The 17,535-nt window shown below is 42.4% G+C and overlaps 1 protein-coding gene across 1 annotated transcript; it reads left to right on the top strand.

The window, feature by feature from the left end:
* The first annotated feature begins 9,444 nt into the window (after positions 1 to 9,444).
* Positions 9,445 to 15,278, top strand: LOC149827653 (putative galactose-1-phosphate uridyltransferase). The gene is made up of 3 exons (XM_090019540.1): positions 9,445 to 10,060; positions 14,134 to 14,424; positions 14,666 to 15,278. The coding sequence occupies exons 1-3, from the start codon at positions 9,587 to 9,589 to the stop codon at positions 14,924 to 14,926; spliced, it is 1,026 nt and encodes a 341-aa protein (XP_089875666.1). The 5' UTR covers positions 9,445 to 9,586; the 3' UTR covers positions 14,927 to 15,278.
* The last annotated feature ends 2,257 nt before the right edge of the window (positions 15,279 to 17,535 follow it).

Raw genomic sequence — 17,535 nt, 5'->3', positions numbered from 1 at the left:
CTCATGTTTGCATAGATCTAGCCACCAAACGGTAAATTTAACTATACAGATATGTTTAGCATAGTTATTTACTATTTTAGAAGATAATACACCATAAGATTCCATTTTTGTGAAGGTGAAAATCAATGGCTCACAAATCATGAAAATAAGGCTAGTTTAAAAATGGTATAACACGTTATATTTGAGTCAACTTTAACACATGAAAGCTTGCTAAACATGATCCAACAGTTAGATTTTGCTTTTGAAGCTTAGATCTTTGTAAATCAAGTGTGTACCACCATTAGTTATGGAATTAGGGCTGGTAAATGAGCTGAGCTTAGGACGTTCAGGCTTGGCTCATTAAGGGTACACCCCAGCTCGAGCTTGGCTTGGGAACTCATCATGAGCCAAGCCAAGCCAAGCGAAGCTTGGTGCAAGCCGATCATGAGCTGGCTCATTTTCTTTAAAAAATTATTTTAAGTGTTTTTAAGCTTGATAATGTAATTTATATATAATATACAAATATATAATATATAAAATGAGCTTACACGAGCTGAGCTGAATGGCGAGCTGCTTGTCTCGTTTCCTAGCCCTAGTTATGGTGGTACAGGACCACCATAGAAGTACCCATATATATATATAGTCAACTGTTTTTATACCAAAAGATTTTTTTTATTTAAGTGAAATGCATAATAAATACAGAGAAATGTATTTTTCAAACAATGTAAATAGGTTCAAAAGTGATGGAAAACAGGTTTCTCATACGTTGGCAAACGTTTTACCCGTGAGTTCCTCACAATTTTCTCACACAGGTTTTGAAAACGTTGGTTTCCAGTTTCCAAGTTTCAGAAATGGGGTTTTCCGCATGCAAGTGGAGTTTCTGGTAACCCTGGTGCAATGTTTACCAAGGATCTTTAGTTCATCCTGCTTCATGTATGCACACATACACAGAGAGAGAGAGAGAATCGTGCTTCACAGAGTTTTGATTTTTTTTTAGATTTTGGCATTAATCTCCAATTCCATTATTGCTTTGTGATGACAGAGTGAGTACAAATTGTTGGATTCAGCATTAATAGGTGGGGGAGTGTTTATTCGTTTTTAAGGACATATTCTGTTAACTTTGGGAGCTGGCACATTGTTGCAGGGATCCAGTTAGTGGGTGAGCATATTTCATGAATAAAAGTGACTGGCATAAGTTATTTATGTATCTTTATAAAGTACCATTCGCAATGTCAAGCCCATCTTCCGTGTGGTTAGGTCGAATTGCGATTGTCCATTGTAGCCGGGCATTCCTTCTTCAATCCTCACTGAGATTATATCCATGACTAACCTGGTGAGTATGCTTTTAGACCAGCCCAGGGTTTACTATCTATGGGGAGGCGCGCAGTGGGTTAGGTTCTTCACTCCTTATCAAAGTTCTTTTTTATGACCAGGAACCTTTGCCGAGTGCCGGGTCAATGGGTCAGACCTCCTGCGAGGTAAACCCTGAGTGGCAACGCCTAAGCCCTTTCCGAGCCCATCAGTTAGAGTTATCTTGCTGCTAATTCTTGGATCATGCAATGAATTTTTGTACCTTGTGCCCATTCACCTATCATTAAAATTGAAAACAGACTATACAGGGCCATGGAAAATCTCTCTCTCTCTCTCTCTCTCTCTCTCATCTCATCTCATCGCCAGTGACCCCCCTCGCCCACATCGGTGACCTTTTCCCCCAACTCAGTGCCTCCTTCACCAACCCTAGGTGCACCTCTACTACACCTCTGCAATCCTCCTAAACCGACTGCCATTTTCCGGCATCTTTAGAAGCCCTTTTCCTTAGCCCAGTGCGGTCTCTCTCTCTCTCTCTCTCTCTCTCTCTCTCTCTTTTGTGAAGCAGCAACACAAGGAGAAGAGGGCTTCTCAGCCTCTCTTCCCCCTTTTCCTAGCAACCCTAACCTCCATCAGCTGCATGCCCTAACCTCCATCCCGCATCCTCTCCCTCTGGCATCGTTTGATCGGCGTCGAACGCAAGAATGTATCTGCAACACAAGAGCACCAACAAGAAGACGATGGTGCCTCTGCTTGGTCCAACAGAATTGTTCTTCCTCTTCTCCTTTCTTCGGATGTTATCTTTCTCTTTCCCCTGTTGGCAAAGGGGTTAGCACCCCATTTCCAGTGAACATCTTCTTCTATCCCTTCCTCTTTCGTGCTCGTCGGCCCCTTTTCCGACATGCATACCTCATCCCTCTACTTTTGGGGCATATGCCCCACTCATCCTTTGCTCGTCAACCACCAGACCCTCTCCTCTATCCAAGAGGCTTTGAATGACTGGGGGCTAGCTTTCGCCCTGCGTCGCCAAGGTGCTTCTGTTGCCCTCCCTTTTTCCCTCTCTTTCTGTGTGTTCCTTTTCCAATCGGAGGTGTTCGCTTCCTATTTGGCTTCCGGCTCGCTGCTCCCTGGTGACATCCAATGTTTCTTGTGGGCCATCAACGTTGAATCCCTTCATGCTTGCTCTGTCGGCGCCCTGCTCTGTGCTCCTTTTTTCTATCATAGGTCTCCCCGATCGTAAGTCGTCTGTGGCTGGCAGGAGGTTAAGTCATCCTGGCAACGGTCTTTTTTCGGAGTCTTTCTCGTTCTCTTCTTCCCCGGGCTAAGCTGGGGGACTGGTGATGCGCTGGATGGGCTTCTTCGCGAGTTAAACACCCCCGGTGCAAAACCTCATTCTCGCCTTGGGTAAAGATCGACCAACTGCAAGACCCTTCATCTTCGTTTATGGCTTTCAAGATCGGCTCTATTTGGGTGCTGACTATCCCGTCGTCGTCCGCACCTATGTCGTTCACAGAGAAGCGTTTTTGGCTCAACCATCTCGGTCTCATTCATCCTGGTGGACTGCTCGCCCTCAATGCCCGACTTGGGTCCTGCACCGCATTACCGGTTTTCTATCAATCTAGTGTTGCCGCCGTCTCAGAGGGTTCCTCTTCCGGTGATGATTGCAGCTCTGGGATGCCGGCCGTGTGCTTTGTGGTTGCTGCGGTTAGTATGATTTCTTCTAACCGGCTCAAGTACTATATCTCAACTTTCGCTTCCTGAGGTTCTTTTAAGGCAAAAGCTAAGGAAGGCGGTTCCTTCGCGTTAGCTATGCCTAGACTCCGACATTCTATCCTATGGTAGCCGTGTTGGCTCCTCCATATTCGAGACCAGCGGTAACCATTGGCTAGGCTGGTTCTCTTGACTGACGTCGTTGGGTCCTCGTACCTGCGTAAGGTTTTCCAAGGTTCTCAGTCGACCCTTTGCTCGCCTATCGTGACCTTGGCATTGGGGGCCACTCTGGTCCAAGGTGGTTGCTCATCTCGAGTATTTTCACAAAAGTTGACGTTTATCGTTTCATCTGCCTATGGGTCTACATGCGACAATCATACACCGCGGTTTGGGAGCTCACAACCCTCCTTAAATGCCGTCACCTCTTATCTTGACTATTTTTTTGGAGTTCTCATTCATCTTGGGGGACCACCCCTTTGTGCTTTGGAGTCCGGGATTGGTATGCATGGCGGTTCATATAGCATGTATCCCAGTCCTTTCTCCCCCCGTACCTATCCACCCTGAGGCGACGGGCTGACTCTAGGGTGGGATGGTGGGAGTTTCGAGCCATCTTTGCCTCGTTTTCGCCCATGCAGTCTTTTGTGAGATTCATGGAGGCTCGAGAAGCGGGCTTTGCTGCAGCCGATACCACTTGCCCGAGGTTGATTCGCCTAGGGGTCCTTCAGTGGTCATCCAGGCGCCACAGTTTTCTCTTTGTCCCTCTGTAAAGGCTGCATCATCATTTCTGTTTGCGCTGATCAATGGTGGTTCAGATCTTGGGCCTTTCCCGCAGCCGACAGTTCAGGTATCAGATGCTTCGGTTTCTGCCTGGGTCTATCAGCAGCATCTTATTGGAGTCTCGGTTCGGCCATGATTCATCTGCATGCTCATTCAGGGCCTCTCGGCCTTGGTATCGTCTTTCAAAGATTGATGCAATGTCTTTTTGCTATGCTTGATTTCCAACAGTCTCGTTCGTCTCCCTCCATTCATCGTGGCTTGCTGGAATCCATCTTCCTTTGTCGTTTCCTTATTCACCGGGGAGTACGACTTCGATGGCCAAGAGGGCTCTCTCATCTCGCACTCTCCTTCGATCACCATTTTGCCTTCTCCATGTAGTACTCTCTCATCCTCAATGAGTCTGTCTGTGGCTGAAGCAGCTCAGCGTCTTGATCTATCGCTACTCCAATCGCAGATCTAAAGCATCTATAATCTTATGCGTGAGTCCTTTGCTGCTATCGCAGATGATTTGCCGGCTGTGGTCACTGTTGATCCGCATATCCTAAACGTCACCACGCCTCCTCCTTCGATCGGGGGAGATTCACCTCCTAGGCGGGGTGGTCTCCATCAAGGGACGTCGACGACCATCACATTCTCCCTTCTGCCAGTTTGGGGTATCTCCTAGGCGTTCGATGCAGAACCATACTCCTCAGGGTTTTTTGGATTTCCAGTTATGAAGATTCTGTGATGGAATATTCGGGGCCTGAATTGCCCCTCTAAGCGTCTATTCCTTACGAGCTGGATTTGTCAAAAACAACCTGATCTCATCGCTCTATGTGAGACAAAGATGGCAGACTTCTCACGCTCAGTCGTTTTCAAAATCTGGCATGGTGCAGATTTTTTCTTCAAGCCCGCGCTCCATTATGCGGGAGGTCTCCTCATCCTCGGGAAGCCTTCTCTAGGCTTACACCAATTGGACGATGGTGCGTTTTCCATCTCCATCGCCCTTTCCCTTCTGGCCAAGCCTGAGCCGGCCGTGGTCACCATGGTGTATGGTTCCCACCGCCAAATCCGTCGAGAAAAGTTTTGGTCGGACCTGAATAGGGTAATTGAATCCTTCGAGGAGCAGCATCTTATCATGAAAGAATTTAATTGTCTGCTATCGTCAAATGACTCAAGCATTCCGGTTTCCTACTCGGCTTCCATGATTGGCTTCCAAAACTTTATTCAGATGAACCGGTGTACCCTGTTCCCCATATCGGTGAAGCTTTCTTTTAGACCAATTGGCGATCTCGCCCATGCTACCGTCTGCTTGACTGGGTGCTCGTAACTCTGGATCTGCTGGGCTCTCTTAATGACATCTTGTGTTGTCTCCTTCTCCCATTTGTCTCGGATAATAGTCAGGTTGTTATCCAATGGGGGCATGGCTTCTCCACCTGCATAACCTTCAGATTTGAGCAATTATGGCTTAAGGAGGAGGGTTTCAAGTCGATCGTCCTAAAGTCTTGGAGTAGACCTTACTATGCGACCCGAGTGACATCCCAATGCTTGGTTAAACTATTTCGCTTATCTTGCGCCATCAAATCTTGGCTTATTTCCAATAACATAAGCAAATTTCAATATCTGAAAGAATGTGAGCGCGAGTTGTCTTCTATCCATCAGTCTCTCTTGGCTATGACCTCCCTGTTTGCATCCGATATTGAAAGCCTCAATGCTAGATCAGTCGAGCTGACTCTGCTATTGCAATCTTAGTGACTGAATGATGAGATTCATTGGAAGCAGCAGTCTCTGGTAATATGGCTTAAAGCGGGTGACGGGAACACCAAGTTCTTCCATTCTTTCGCATCTCATAGGCATATGAGACAAGCCATTCAATCTATGTCCATCAAAGGTGTTTCCTACTCGTGCGACTAGGTCCTCCCAGCTGTTACTAATTATTTCACTAACCTGTATTCCTGCAGCTACTCGGCAAGTGGTTCTATAGGTCTTGTATTAGTCTTATCCATGGACCAGTCTCTCTCTAAGTCGATGCAGGTGTCTTTCACTGAAGACAAAATCTTTGCGGCCGTGCTTGAGTCGTCTGGTTGGAAAACTCGATGATTTGATGGGTATTTTGTGGATTTCTTTCGCATATTCTGGCACTGCGTTAAGAGTGACATTCTTAGTGTCTTTGCTAAATTTCATCGCAACGGTCAATTGTCAATTCACTCTCACCTGACCATTGTTTCTCTTATTCTTAAGGATGCAGTCGCATCAGACATCTCACAATTCTGCCCCATATCTATGTTAGGGGGTTTATATCGCATTATCACCAAGGTCATGGCAAATAAGATGCGTTCAGTCGCTCTTCGACTTTTTTCGGATGCACAATTCACCTTTATCCCTCATAGGCGGTTGCAACATTATTTCATTCTGGCCACAGAAGTGTTGCACTCTCTCAAGATTAACGGATGAACTTTCTTCACTCTTAATCTTGACTTCCATAAAGCCTATGACTCAATTCATTGGACTTTCCTTTTTCACATGCTGGCGAATTTTGGCTTTGGTAGGCGCTTCTCTAGCTGAGTGCGTAAGCTGGTTACCAATGCCCAGTCCCAAATTCAGATCAATGGGGTCCATGACCAGCATTTCAAACTTGTTCGTGGTCTTCGGCAAGGATGCCCTCTGTCTCCTTTACTCTTTAACGTCATTTTTGAAGGCCTTGTGGTTTTGTTTAAGAGGGCAGTGGAGTGTGGTCTAATTGATTCCCTCAGTATCCAAAAGTTCTTGAGTCATATCCTTACCTATGCCGATGGCATGATTATTTTCGGCAGGGCCTCCATCCAACAAATGTCAAGATTCAAGCTTATCCTTCTTTTTTTCCTATCGATGTCACGTTTATCTATAAACAATGATAAATGTTGTCTGTCTATGGTCAATAACCCTACGTCTATGCTGGCCATGGAAAAGCGGATCTTCGGATGCACTGTCTCGGAAAACTCCTTTTCTTACTTGGGTCTGCCACTCCAGATCATGTGTATCCCAACGACAACCTGTAACACAACTCTTCAAAGAGTTCAGAGCAAAATATCGGTCTGACAAGCTTCCTACCTTTCCATCGCTGGTAGACTTACTCTTATCAAGTACGTTTTAAATGCTATGCCAAAATTTTTTATGTCTATGTTCCTGATGGCTATAAGGGTCAGTAAGAAAGCTCTCTCGGGTGTTGGCGAACTTTCTATGGTCTGGGCGAGGTATCAACACCAAGCACCACCTGGTGGGGTGGGAAACCCTAAGGCTTCCTCTGTATAGGGCGGGTTTGGGGGTCCCGAATCCCAGGTTGAGGAGTATGATGCTCGTCGTGAGGCAAAGCTAGCTTGCGCACCAATCAGGGTTCCCGTGTGCAAGCGTTCTTCTCGCTAAATACAAGGTTGTTGAATCGTTGTTTGGTGGCCACCACATGATTTAGCAAACCGTGTCACAGTTGTGTCGTTCGTGGATCCAAGCATGGTCTGTTGTTCTTTCAAATGATGGCAATGATGGCAATGATGGCCCACAGTCACAGTTCTTTGGTCGTGCCTTTGTGCCTAATGGCTCTTTTCGCACAAAAGCCTGCTAACTCTCTCTCCTTCCTTCGGGGGTGGACCGGTTCCCTGCGCGCCTTATCTAGGGTAAGGGACCGACTCCTCGCTCATGCTTCCTAGCATAGCTTATCTTACACGAACGGGTGCATACGAACAACTTCCTCAAATTCATCGGCTTCCATCTTTCGAGTAAATGTGTGTTGTGTGAGGCGGCCGAAGAATTTACGTTTCACCTTTTTTGGGAGTGTCTTGTTTTTTAAAACATCTTTAAGGTTACCTGGAATAAGCCGGTTGTCAGCGTGCGACAAGAGTCGTTCGCTATCGATCTGTTGTGGGGCCTTCAGCCATTTTGCAATTGCAAGAAATGACAGATTATTTGACGAACGTGGCTACTCTCATCTTGGTGGGCCGTTTGGATGACCCGCAACAATGCCATTTTTTGGTAAGTTCTGACAGTTTTCAATAAATTAGTAAATTGTATTTTGGCAGATGTGTACGCCATTCTGCGCATTAGCCTCCCAGATCTTCAGCGCAATCTGTCACCCTGCCCCCCCCCCCCCCCCCTCCCATTCGAGGCTGAATCTTGTCGGTTTACTGTGTCTTTTGTTTTTTATTTTTGTTTTCTAGGTTACTAGACATGTCTGGGGCTTTTTTTGTGTTTTCGGCGGGTTCAATGTTGTTGAACCTTTTTCATAATGTTGATGGTTATAGTTCTTCTCTCTCTCTCTCCAACCAAGTACCTCGCTATTCCTGTGACTATTCATGTATGGGTATGAAATTTCAAGGGAGGATCAGGTCCAACGTGATTGCACACACTTTTATTGTGTCGCTGCACTAGATCGCCCTCCATCATTTCTTGTGCCCCACAACTGACAGGCCCTATCTCCAAGATGGAGGGTCATCAGGTGCAGCGGCACACTAAAAGTGTGCAATCATATTGCACCCGATTTTTTTCTGAAATTTCATATTCTAAAAAAGAAAAAGGTTACGAGGAAAAACCAGTTATAGGGTTCAATAAATTTTGCAATATTTTAGGCACGCTGCTCATAAAGGGGAACACTAATTGCATCAATGAATTACATATACAGTAATACCTTGGGAAGAAACAGCTTCATGCTTGAGATATGTTTATGTAATGTAACATTCCTCCTCAGGTGATATGACAGCAAGCTGAGTCAAGTAGGGCTGGTAAATGGTCTGTTACTGAATATAAAGTGTTCGAGCTTGGTTCATTTCTTGTGTTGAGTAGAGCTGAGCTTCAGCATGAAGAGCTTGAGTTAAACGAGCGGAACATTTGCTAGCTCATTTACTTATATGGAGTCACTAGAGTATGAGAACTAGAAACATGAGCATTTTGCAAATTCAACCGTGTGGATGTGCTCGCGGTGAATTTGCTAGGAATCAACCATTGGATCATGTATTTTTTGATGAAAAAATGTGATTTTTAAATGCTTGAATATTCATAAAGATTATGAGCTATTGATTTTAAAGCCTTAAAAAATTCTAGTTTATACCTCAAAATCTGATGATTCAAGAGCGGGTTCTTATAAAACCAATCCATACGGTTAGATTCAAGAAAAAAAACAAAGTCCATGAAAATCGTGGTTCACACACATTAGTTTTCATATTCTAGTGACTCTCTATATATATTTGTTATTTTTTTAAAAAAATTAAAAATAATAAAACTTAGACCCTAAACCTACTAAGCCAAGCTTGGTTTGGCTCACTTGCAAAATAAATAATTGCTTCAAACTTATAGCAATAGGATTTGAACTTTAAACTTATTGGTTGCAATCCAAACACTTCAACCATGTGCACTCTATGATATAAAATACATGTACAATATATTTATTATCAATTAACGAGCTTATAATAGTCGAACATTGGTTGTTCATTTTTGGCTAAACTCAAGTACTCGTTACATGCTTAAAAATGCTGAGTATCATTGGGGTCGACTCAAATCAGACCCAAGTAATATGTGGATCGGGTTTAGGTTATAATTTTTGTTAAATATCTAGCGAACCTGGCTTGACCTGTGTATCAAGTTTATTAAAAGTAAGCTCGTTACTTATATGGATCCGGATTTAAGATTTCATTTTTCTAACCTGACAAAACCTGAACCTCAAAGGTGATAACTAGTTGTTTGGGCGGGTTTGCAGACACTGTAATGGATCGGATACCCGCCCCGTTGACAGCCTCCTAAGCCAGTTGCCCAGAGAGAGAGAGAGAGAGAAGAAGAAGAAGAAGAAGAAGAAGAAGAAGAAGAATCCATGGCGTCTTCGTTCTCGCGATCGATCCAAGAAATCCGATGGGACGTGGTCTTCAACCGGTGGGTCATCTTCTCCCCGGCGAGGGCGAAGAGGCCCTCTGACTTCAAGTCCCACACCAAGCCCGAAGAATCGAGCTCCAATCCCTCCCGGAAATCCTGCGCCTTCTGCAAGCACCACGAGCACGAGTGCGCCCCAGAGATCTTCAGGTTCCCTCCCGACTCCCCCGATTGGAAGGTCCGCGTCATCGAAAACCTCTACCCCGCCCTCAGCCGAACCCTACAAAACCCTAACCCTAATTCCGGCGGGGAAGTTATCGTCCTTCCGGGGTTCGGCTTCCACGACGTCGTCATCGAGACGCCGGCCCACGGCGTGAGCCTCTCGGACCTCTCGGCGACGGAGATCGGAGACGTGATTTTCGCCTACAAGGAGCGGATCAGGCAGCTCGCCGCCATCGAATCCGTCAAGTACGTTCAGGTAAGATGAGAAATTCACGAACCCCCTTTTTTCCTTGCATTTTCTTTTTTTCAAATAGTGGAAAATGCAATTTTTGTCATTTCGTCGAGGAAATGAGTCCTTGATCAGTGGTTGCGTTTGAAAATCAAGTCCGAAATGATCTGCTGCCACCTCTAAAGCATAGAAGTCTTTTTTGCAAAATCTCCCTAATGTATTTTTTAAAACCAAACACACCCTTTTTCTTTCATCAACTGGCAACGTTATAGCTAGAGCTTGATTTTTGGGTTTTCACTGTTGTTGTATTCACGGGTTTTTAATTCTGTTTTGTTAGTAATGAATAGTGATACAGTGAACGGCGATAAACCTGAAACTCAAGTTCCGTCAGGTCGTGTCGATAGTTTTACAAAAATTAGGGGTGGTTAACTGGTCTTGACATCAACTGAAAAGGTTAAGGATATGTTAGGGAACAAACTCTTAGCTTTACACGTGGCTGCACATGATTGCCAAGACTTAACAAGTTCCGGGAATTGTTTTTTTGTGTGAGATGATAGCTTAGATAAACTCTTTTTGACCGTTGATTGTGAAAATGGGTGGCCGGGATGAAGCACACAGATTAGCGTGCACTCAAAGCGAAGGGTCTTTGAGCCCACACCTTCTCAAAAGTAAGGATTAGAATTTAGAAATAGGGGCTTGGGTTGGATATATGACCGGTTCGGGTCCGCTTATTTTGAGTTTAGTGGATCCGTAGCCGGTCCGGAACTAAGCAGCAAAGTGACTTGGCTGGCTTCTGTTCACATGAGCTCAATATTCACGAATATAAGCGATATTTTGAGGATATCATGATTTTATTACGATATTTTCAAAAGCTTATAAGATACCAAAAAACATGGCATCTTCAATGATCACTTATTTTTTGAAACATTGCAATTTTATCACGATTTTCCTATCATTGACACTTTATTGAATTTTTTATAGTTTCTTATTATTTTCTTTATATTTAAGTTTTTTATTTTTTACATTTCATGTATACTAATGTTTCCTTGAATTTTTAGAAAAATAAAATTTTGATTTCTTACAGATTTTCCCTTGCTGAGAATGTTAAATATTACTATATTAGTATATTAGTGTGTTCTTATACTTTAAGGTAGTTTAGTAAACTGTCAATTGTAGAGAAGTCAAGGATAGTTTTAGCATTTATACAAATATGAGGGACGCATGAGAATGATAATTTTGCTTAAATGTGTATGTAGTGACCAAATGTGCATGTAATGAAAATATGCAGAGTTATACATGCATGTAATGTAGAGTTTTTTTTTTTATTTAACGACGAGGAACCCTTGCCGTGCATCAGTGGGGTTTGATCTAGTGCCTTCATCTCAACACCCTCACAACCACCCCTCTGGCCACGCCGGTGATCACTGCGGTGTCACATGTAGTGTAGAGTTATACATGCATGTAGTGAGAAAGTGTAGTCGCTGGAGGATTTCTTGCATGTAGTTTATATTTGATGAAGGTGGTGTCTATTTAGTTCATGATTTGGAGAAGCCATTGCATATAATTCGATATATATTTTTATAAAATGCATGAAATACCGAATGTTATAGAAATCTAAGTAAGAGTCATGATAATGAGAATTTGGAGAAATATATGGTAGCAAAGAAGGAAACTAAAAAAGTAGTTCGAAATGCGAGGGATAAGGTATATAAGGAGGTTTATGACAAGTTGGATACCAAAGAGGGCGAGAATGATATTTATAGGCTTGCAGAGATAGGAAATCGAGGGATCTGGGTATGGTTAGATGTATCCAAGATCAAACGCAAAGGGTTTTAGTCAAAGATGAGGAGATTAAGGAGAGATGGAAAGATTATTTTGATAAGCTATTTAATGAAAGTCATGCTCAGGATCGTGGAGACTTCTCAATTCCTTTTCATGAGATGAATTGTGGTTTCATGAGCAAGATTCAAAAGAAAGAAATTGCAGAGGCTTTGAAGAAAATGAAATCAAGAAGGGCAGTTGGCCCAGATGGTATACCTATCGAGGCTTGAAAATGCTTGGGAGAGAAAGGTTTAGAATGATTGACAAATCTTTTTAACAAGATTTGGCGGACAAATAAGATGCCTAATGAGTGAAGGAAGAGTACTTTTGTGCCTCTATATAAGAATAAGGGTGATATACAAGATTGCACAAACTATCGTGGTATAAAACTCATGAGTCATACTATGAAACTTTGGGAGAGGGTGATTGAGTCTAGGTTGAGGAAGGTTGTCATGATATCGGAGAATCAATTTGGTTTTATGCCTGGAAGATCAACTATGGAAGCTATACATCTTCTTAGACAACTTATTGAGAGATATAGAGAGAGGAACAAAGATTTGCATATGGTTTTTATTGATTTGGAGAAGGCATACGATAGAGTACCTAGGGACGTTCTCTGGTGGACAATGATGAAGAAAGGTGCTTCTCTCAAGTACATTAGTGTAATTAAAGATATGTATGAAGGAGTAGTAACTAATGTCCGCACTTGTGGAGGGGTGACAACCAATTTTCCTATAACGGTTGGCTTACATCAAGGATCTGCTTTAAGCCCTTTCCTATTTGCTATAGTGATGGATGAGCTTACGAGATCAATTCAAGAAAATGTGCCGTGGTGTATGTTGTTTGCTGATGATATTGTTTTGATTGATGAGTCTAAAGCTGGGGTTAATGTTAAGTTAGAATTATGGAGACAGACATTGGAAGCAAGAGATTTTAAGTTGAGTAAGAGTAAGACAAAATATATGGAATGTCGGTTTAATAAGGAACGAAGTGGTGATGGGAGTGTAGTGAAGCTTGGTGAGCAAGAAATACTGGTGGATGATTGTTTCAAATATTTGGGATCTATCATTCAAAAGTATGGAGAAATTGATGGAGATGTAAATCATAGGATAAAGGTTGGGTGGATGAAATGGAAAAGTGCAACTGGAGTGTTGTGCGATCGTAGAATGCCATTGCGGTTGAAGGGAAAGTTTTATAGGACGACTATTAGGCCCGCTTTACTATATGGTACAAAATGTTGGGTTGCCAAGAGACATCATATTCAAAAAATGAGTGTAGCTGAGATGCATATGCTTAGATGAATGTGTGGAAATACAATAAAAGATAAGATTCAGAACGAGGAGATACGTAAGAAGGTAGGCGTTGCACCCATTGAAAATAAGATGAGAGAGAATCGTGTACGGTGGTTTGGACATATTCGGTGAAGGCCTAATGATGCTCCAGTTAGAAAGATGAAGAAATGGGAAAATATATTAGTTAAAAGAGGTCGGGGTAGGCCTAGGAAGACTTGGATGGAGATGATAGGAAAGGATATGAATGCTTTGAACCTCACCGAGGACATGGCATTAGATAGAAATGATTGGAGGAGAAGGATTCATGTGAAAGACCCAGAATGATTTTATTTTCTGGTTCATATCGCCAACCCCAATTGTTTTGGGATGAAGGCGTAGTTGTTGTTGCATGAAATACCGAATCTATATTCCTCAAAAGATCAGGTGCCATTTTAACACATTATGGTCAAGAGATGGCCTTTCTGCAAATTTTTTGGTCGAATTTCACTTTCATGAGTCAAACATGCCTTTTCCATCAAATTCCTCGATCCCATGAAATTGGTTTTCAACCCTATGAACCAAAAAGGCCTTTTTTTCATGTTTCCATTTTGTTGCTGACAGTAGGTTAATGTGTAGGAAATTAAGGGGACTATGATGCAGCCTCCTTGGAAATTGTTGACAACTTTTTTCAAGTAGTTGTTTGTAGTTTTATGCAGATTGTGCTGGAGATGTTGGAGATAATGGCGTGTGATGTTCTGTCCTTTCCGAATTGTTGGAAGATTCCTTTCACTTGTTTGGCTTCCATGTGACTAGTGTTTTTTCCTGTTCCGTTTTTCCGGATTTTGTTTCAAATTAACCTGAATCTTGTGATAAAGGGTGTAAAAATCATTGGATATGATGATATGTTATTGAAATGGTGAAAGTTTCCCTTGATTTTGATCAGTTATTTTTCCTATACTTATCAATCACGCAGCTTTGATTGTGGTCTCAATTAAACTTGTATTTCAGGTTTTCAAAAATCATGGGGCATCAGCTGGTGCATCCATGAGCCATTCCCACAGTCAGCTCATGGGTGTTCCCTTTGTTCCAACAACCGTCTCTGCTCGGCTCGACAGTGCCAAGGAGAATTTCTGCAAGACAGGGAAGTGTCTTCTGTGTGAGATCAAAAGCGAGGATCTTGTGGTTGATGAATCAACCCATTTCTTCTCCATCGCTCCTTTTGCATCTTCACTGCCATTTGAGATCTGGATAATTCCTCGGCAGCATTCTTCTCACTTTGAAGAAATAGATTCTGAGAAGGTAACCTCCTCCATTGATATGTTTCAACTTCTAGCAGTTTCTTGTGGAACATCATCTCAATGGCAGTCATCACAAATTGAAACCGTACAAAACCATCCTGACTAGTGAACTATATGCTGTGATCATGAACCCTTGCATGCTTGCTATTCTGCTTGCTCTTAGCCCATCTTTCATGGTGACAGTATAGTTCCATCTTCAACATAACAAAGGTCTGACATCCATCAAATGCTTTTCTTGGCAGGCTGTTGATCTCGCCCACATGCTAAAGCTCATGCTGCTCAAGGTTTCTAAGCAACTCAACGATCCACCATTCAATTACATAATTCACAGCTCTCCATTTCGGATGAGCGCCGACAGTCGGCCTTACGCTCACTGGTTTATACAGATTGTACCGCAGCTAATTGGGATTGCGGGGTTCGAGATTGGTACTGGTTGTTACATAAATCCCATCTTTCCGGAGGATGCTGCAAAAGTTTTGAGGGAAGTTACTCTTCCAATGTAGGAGCACTTCTTCTCTTTCCATTCTTTTCATAATAATAGTTCTGGAAGTCAAATATGAGAAAATGCATGTATCCATGAACACTGAGGGATGCAGGATACCTTTGTTGCACATTCTTCTGTTTGAATTTGCAGAAATTGTTTGAATCTATGCGTCAATATTGAGATACCAGACATGACAGATCCGGTCACTTTTTTGCTGTCATTCACATAATAGACTAGCGGAACTTCTAAACAGGAGGGGGAAATGTTTCGGCCATTGGTGATGTTAAAACAATCTGTAATAGAGAAGTGAATACATGTTTCTAGCACACAGAATTATCATAATGCAAATAAGCTGAAGCCTCGATCGTATATCACTTGGACAACCACAATAAGGGATTCTACAAGCAATGTGATGAAAAATACCATGGTGTTCTGACTTCTTATCTTGAACTAAAAATCTCCATAACAACCTGCCAAGAACCAGAGATTCTGAATAACCCTCTTGCTTGTTTAGCCGTTTACGATTCACTAGTTTGGAATGGTGACTGATTTGCATATTTGTGATGAGAATCCTGCGGGAATGTTTTTGAGGTTTACTTCATATCTCAATAATAGTAACATCATTAACTTGCATGATGTGCATTAATTTAGCGCGAATTCTAGTCAGCAGTTGCACTTTCACAATACGTCATTTGAAAGGTCTCACATTCAAAAAGATGGCTGAGAATAACGGTATAAAAGAACGAGTCAAACAATACTTGCGGGTTTAATTCAGTTTTAATTTTACAAAATGGGGTAAAATACAGGCGTGTATATGGGATTTGTCTAGGAGAAACAAGTTAGGATATAGGAACAATGAGATTTAGATTCAAGAATCATTATGATCTGAATCCAATTGGATCCGTAACTGAGTTTTTTGAATAAGTATTTTAAATATAAGTTTTCTCGTGTTCTAAACACTTCTTTCAAAAGAACACATTTTTTTTGCCGATTTGTTGAAAAAGGAGTTTTAATTGTTTTTTTTTTTTCATTTTCAAATTTATTGAAAGGAACGTGTTTTAAACAGAGATTTGCTAACCATGCTTTCACATGACAATTTTGGCTCCATATTCAACTTGAAAACAATTATATTCTAATGCCCAACTTTTATGCAAACTATGTAGCGATGGTGGCTTTTTTCAGCACACTGGTATGGAAATGGTGGCTTTTTAATTTGGGCGTGGTGTAGGGTTTGGCCAGAATTTTTAGGGACGAGCAAGGATTGATACTCCAGCTCCACCACGCTATTCAAGGTGATATCTACCTCACAGCCCGTTCGGTTTGGCCAAATGTATCTCACTATCTCTCACTTGGTTGGGTCAATACTACAACCGTTAATTCTGTAATTGGGTGACTCCTCTCTTACTCTTTTATAACACAAATTCAATAAGGCTTTTCCCTTCTAAAATAAAAAAGGAAAAAGGAAAAAACTAACACGCTCGATCCAACATAAGGGAAGATATTTTATAATTTATTGCACATGATCAACATCTAAAGATTGTTTTCAAGTGATTCATTTGTACCTTGAAATCTTGCTAACCTGGTTTTTTCCTATAAGGATGGGGAAACCACCCCCGACGTACCCCTCGATCCCATGGAGCCATCGGCTTCGGCTTACTGCAAGGGGGATAACGCTCTCTGGAATCGAACCCCGACTACCCGTCTAACAGCTAAGGCCCGTTCCAACTATGCTGACCCCTCGGGTCCTTTGTAACCTGCTTGCATATCATCTTCAAGGGCAGTTAGACCTGCTAGTAGAAACTTATTTTCAATCCACTGAGAAACCGTTTTTTTTCCTTTAAAAAAAATAGAAACTTTTTTTTTGGGTAGGGAAGCTGGGGTTAGGCAGACCCCCACCAGTTATACAACAGACCATTGGGTTTTGAACTTGCAACGTCCCAACACAAGGTGACGTGCACTAACAGCTCCTACCAAACAAATGGAGCCCCCGTTGGTCCTGCTAGTAGAAACCTCACATTTCTTATTGTTCTCTTGGTGTCTTTTCTTCTTTTTAATCAAGCCCTAAGGATATGTTCTATAAGGTTTAATTAACCCAAAAACAGGTTTGGGATTCTTACTAGCTTCAAAAACCTCATTAGAATAAAAGGATGGAGGTGCAAGAGAAAATGGTCAATGAATTGGATGTGGTTAGGGCGGCCCAACTTAATGCACAACAAAGCTATCTAATAAATAACATAGCGGAATGGAGATTAAGGGGGGAAAGATAGAAACAGAGGGGCAAAGTCCATTGGCTAACGCATGGGGATCCCAACACTAAACATTTTCATGTGTATGCCTCTTCGATGAGAAGAATGAATATCGATGGTCATTTATATCAGGGTGACGGCATAATCGATACGGCAACCTTGTTCTTCCATTCGCTATTCTCACAGGGGGACTGTGAGGATCTGGACATGGACATGTTGGCCTTTACTCGGATTGAGGAATCGATATCATTGGAGTTGGAAGGAACTTTTTCATTGGACGAAATTAAGACAGTGGTTTAGGAACTGTCGTTGGGCAAATCACCAGGGCCGGATGGATTTACGATTGAGTTCTTTCAATCCATTTGGGATTCCTGTAGGGGGG

The sequence above is a fragment of the Nuphar pumila genome, chromosome 10 (genome assembly GCF_984573655.1).
Source record: "Nuphar pumila chromosome 10, dmNupPumi1.hap1.1, whole genome shotgun sequence".
Taxonomy (NCBI): domain Eukaryota; kingdom Viridiplantae; phylum Streptophyta; class Magnoliopsida; order Nymphaeales; family Nymphaeaceae; genus Nuphar; species Nuphar pumila.
This window is presented reverse-complemented; position numbering and strand designations above follow the sequence as displayed.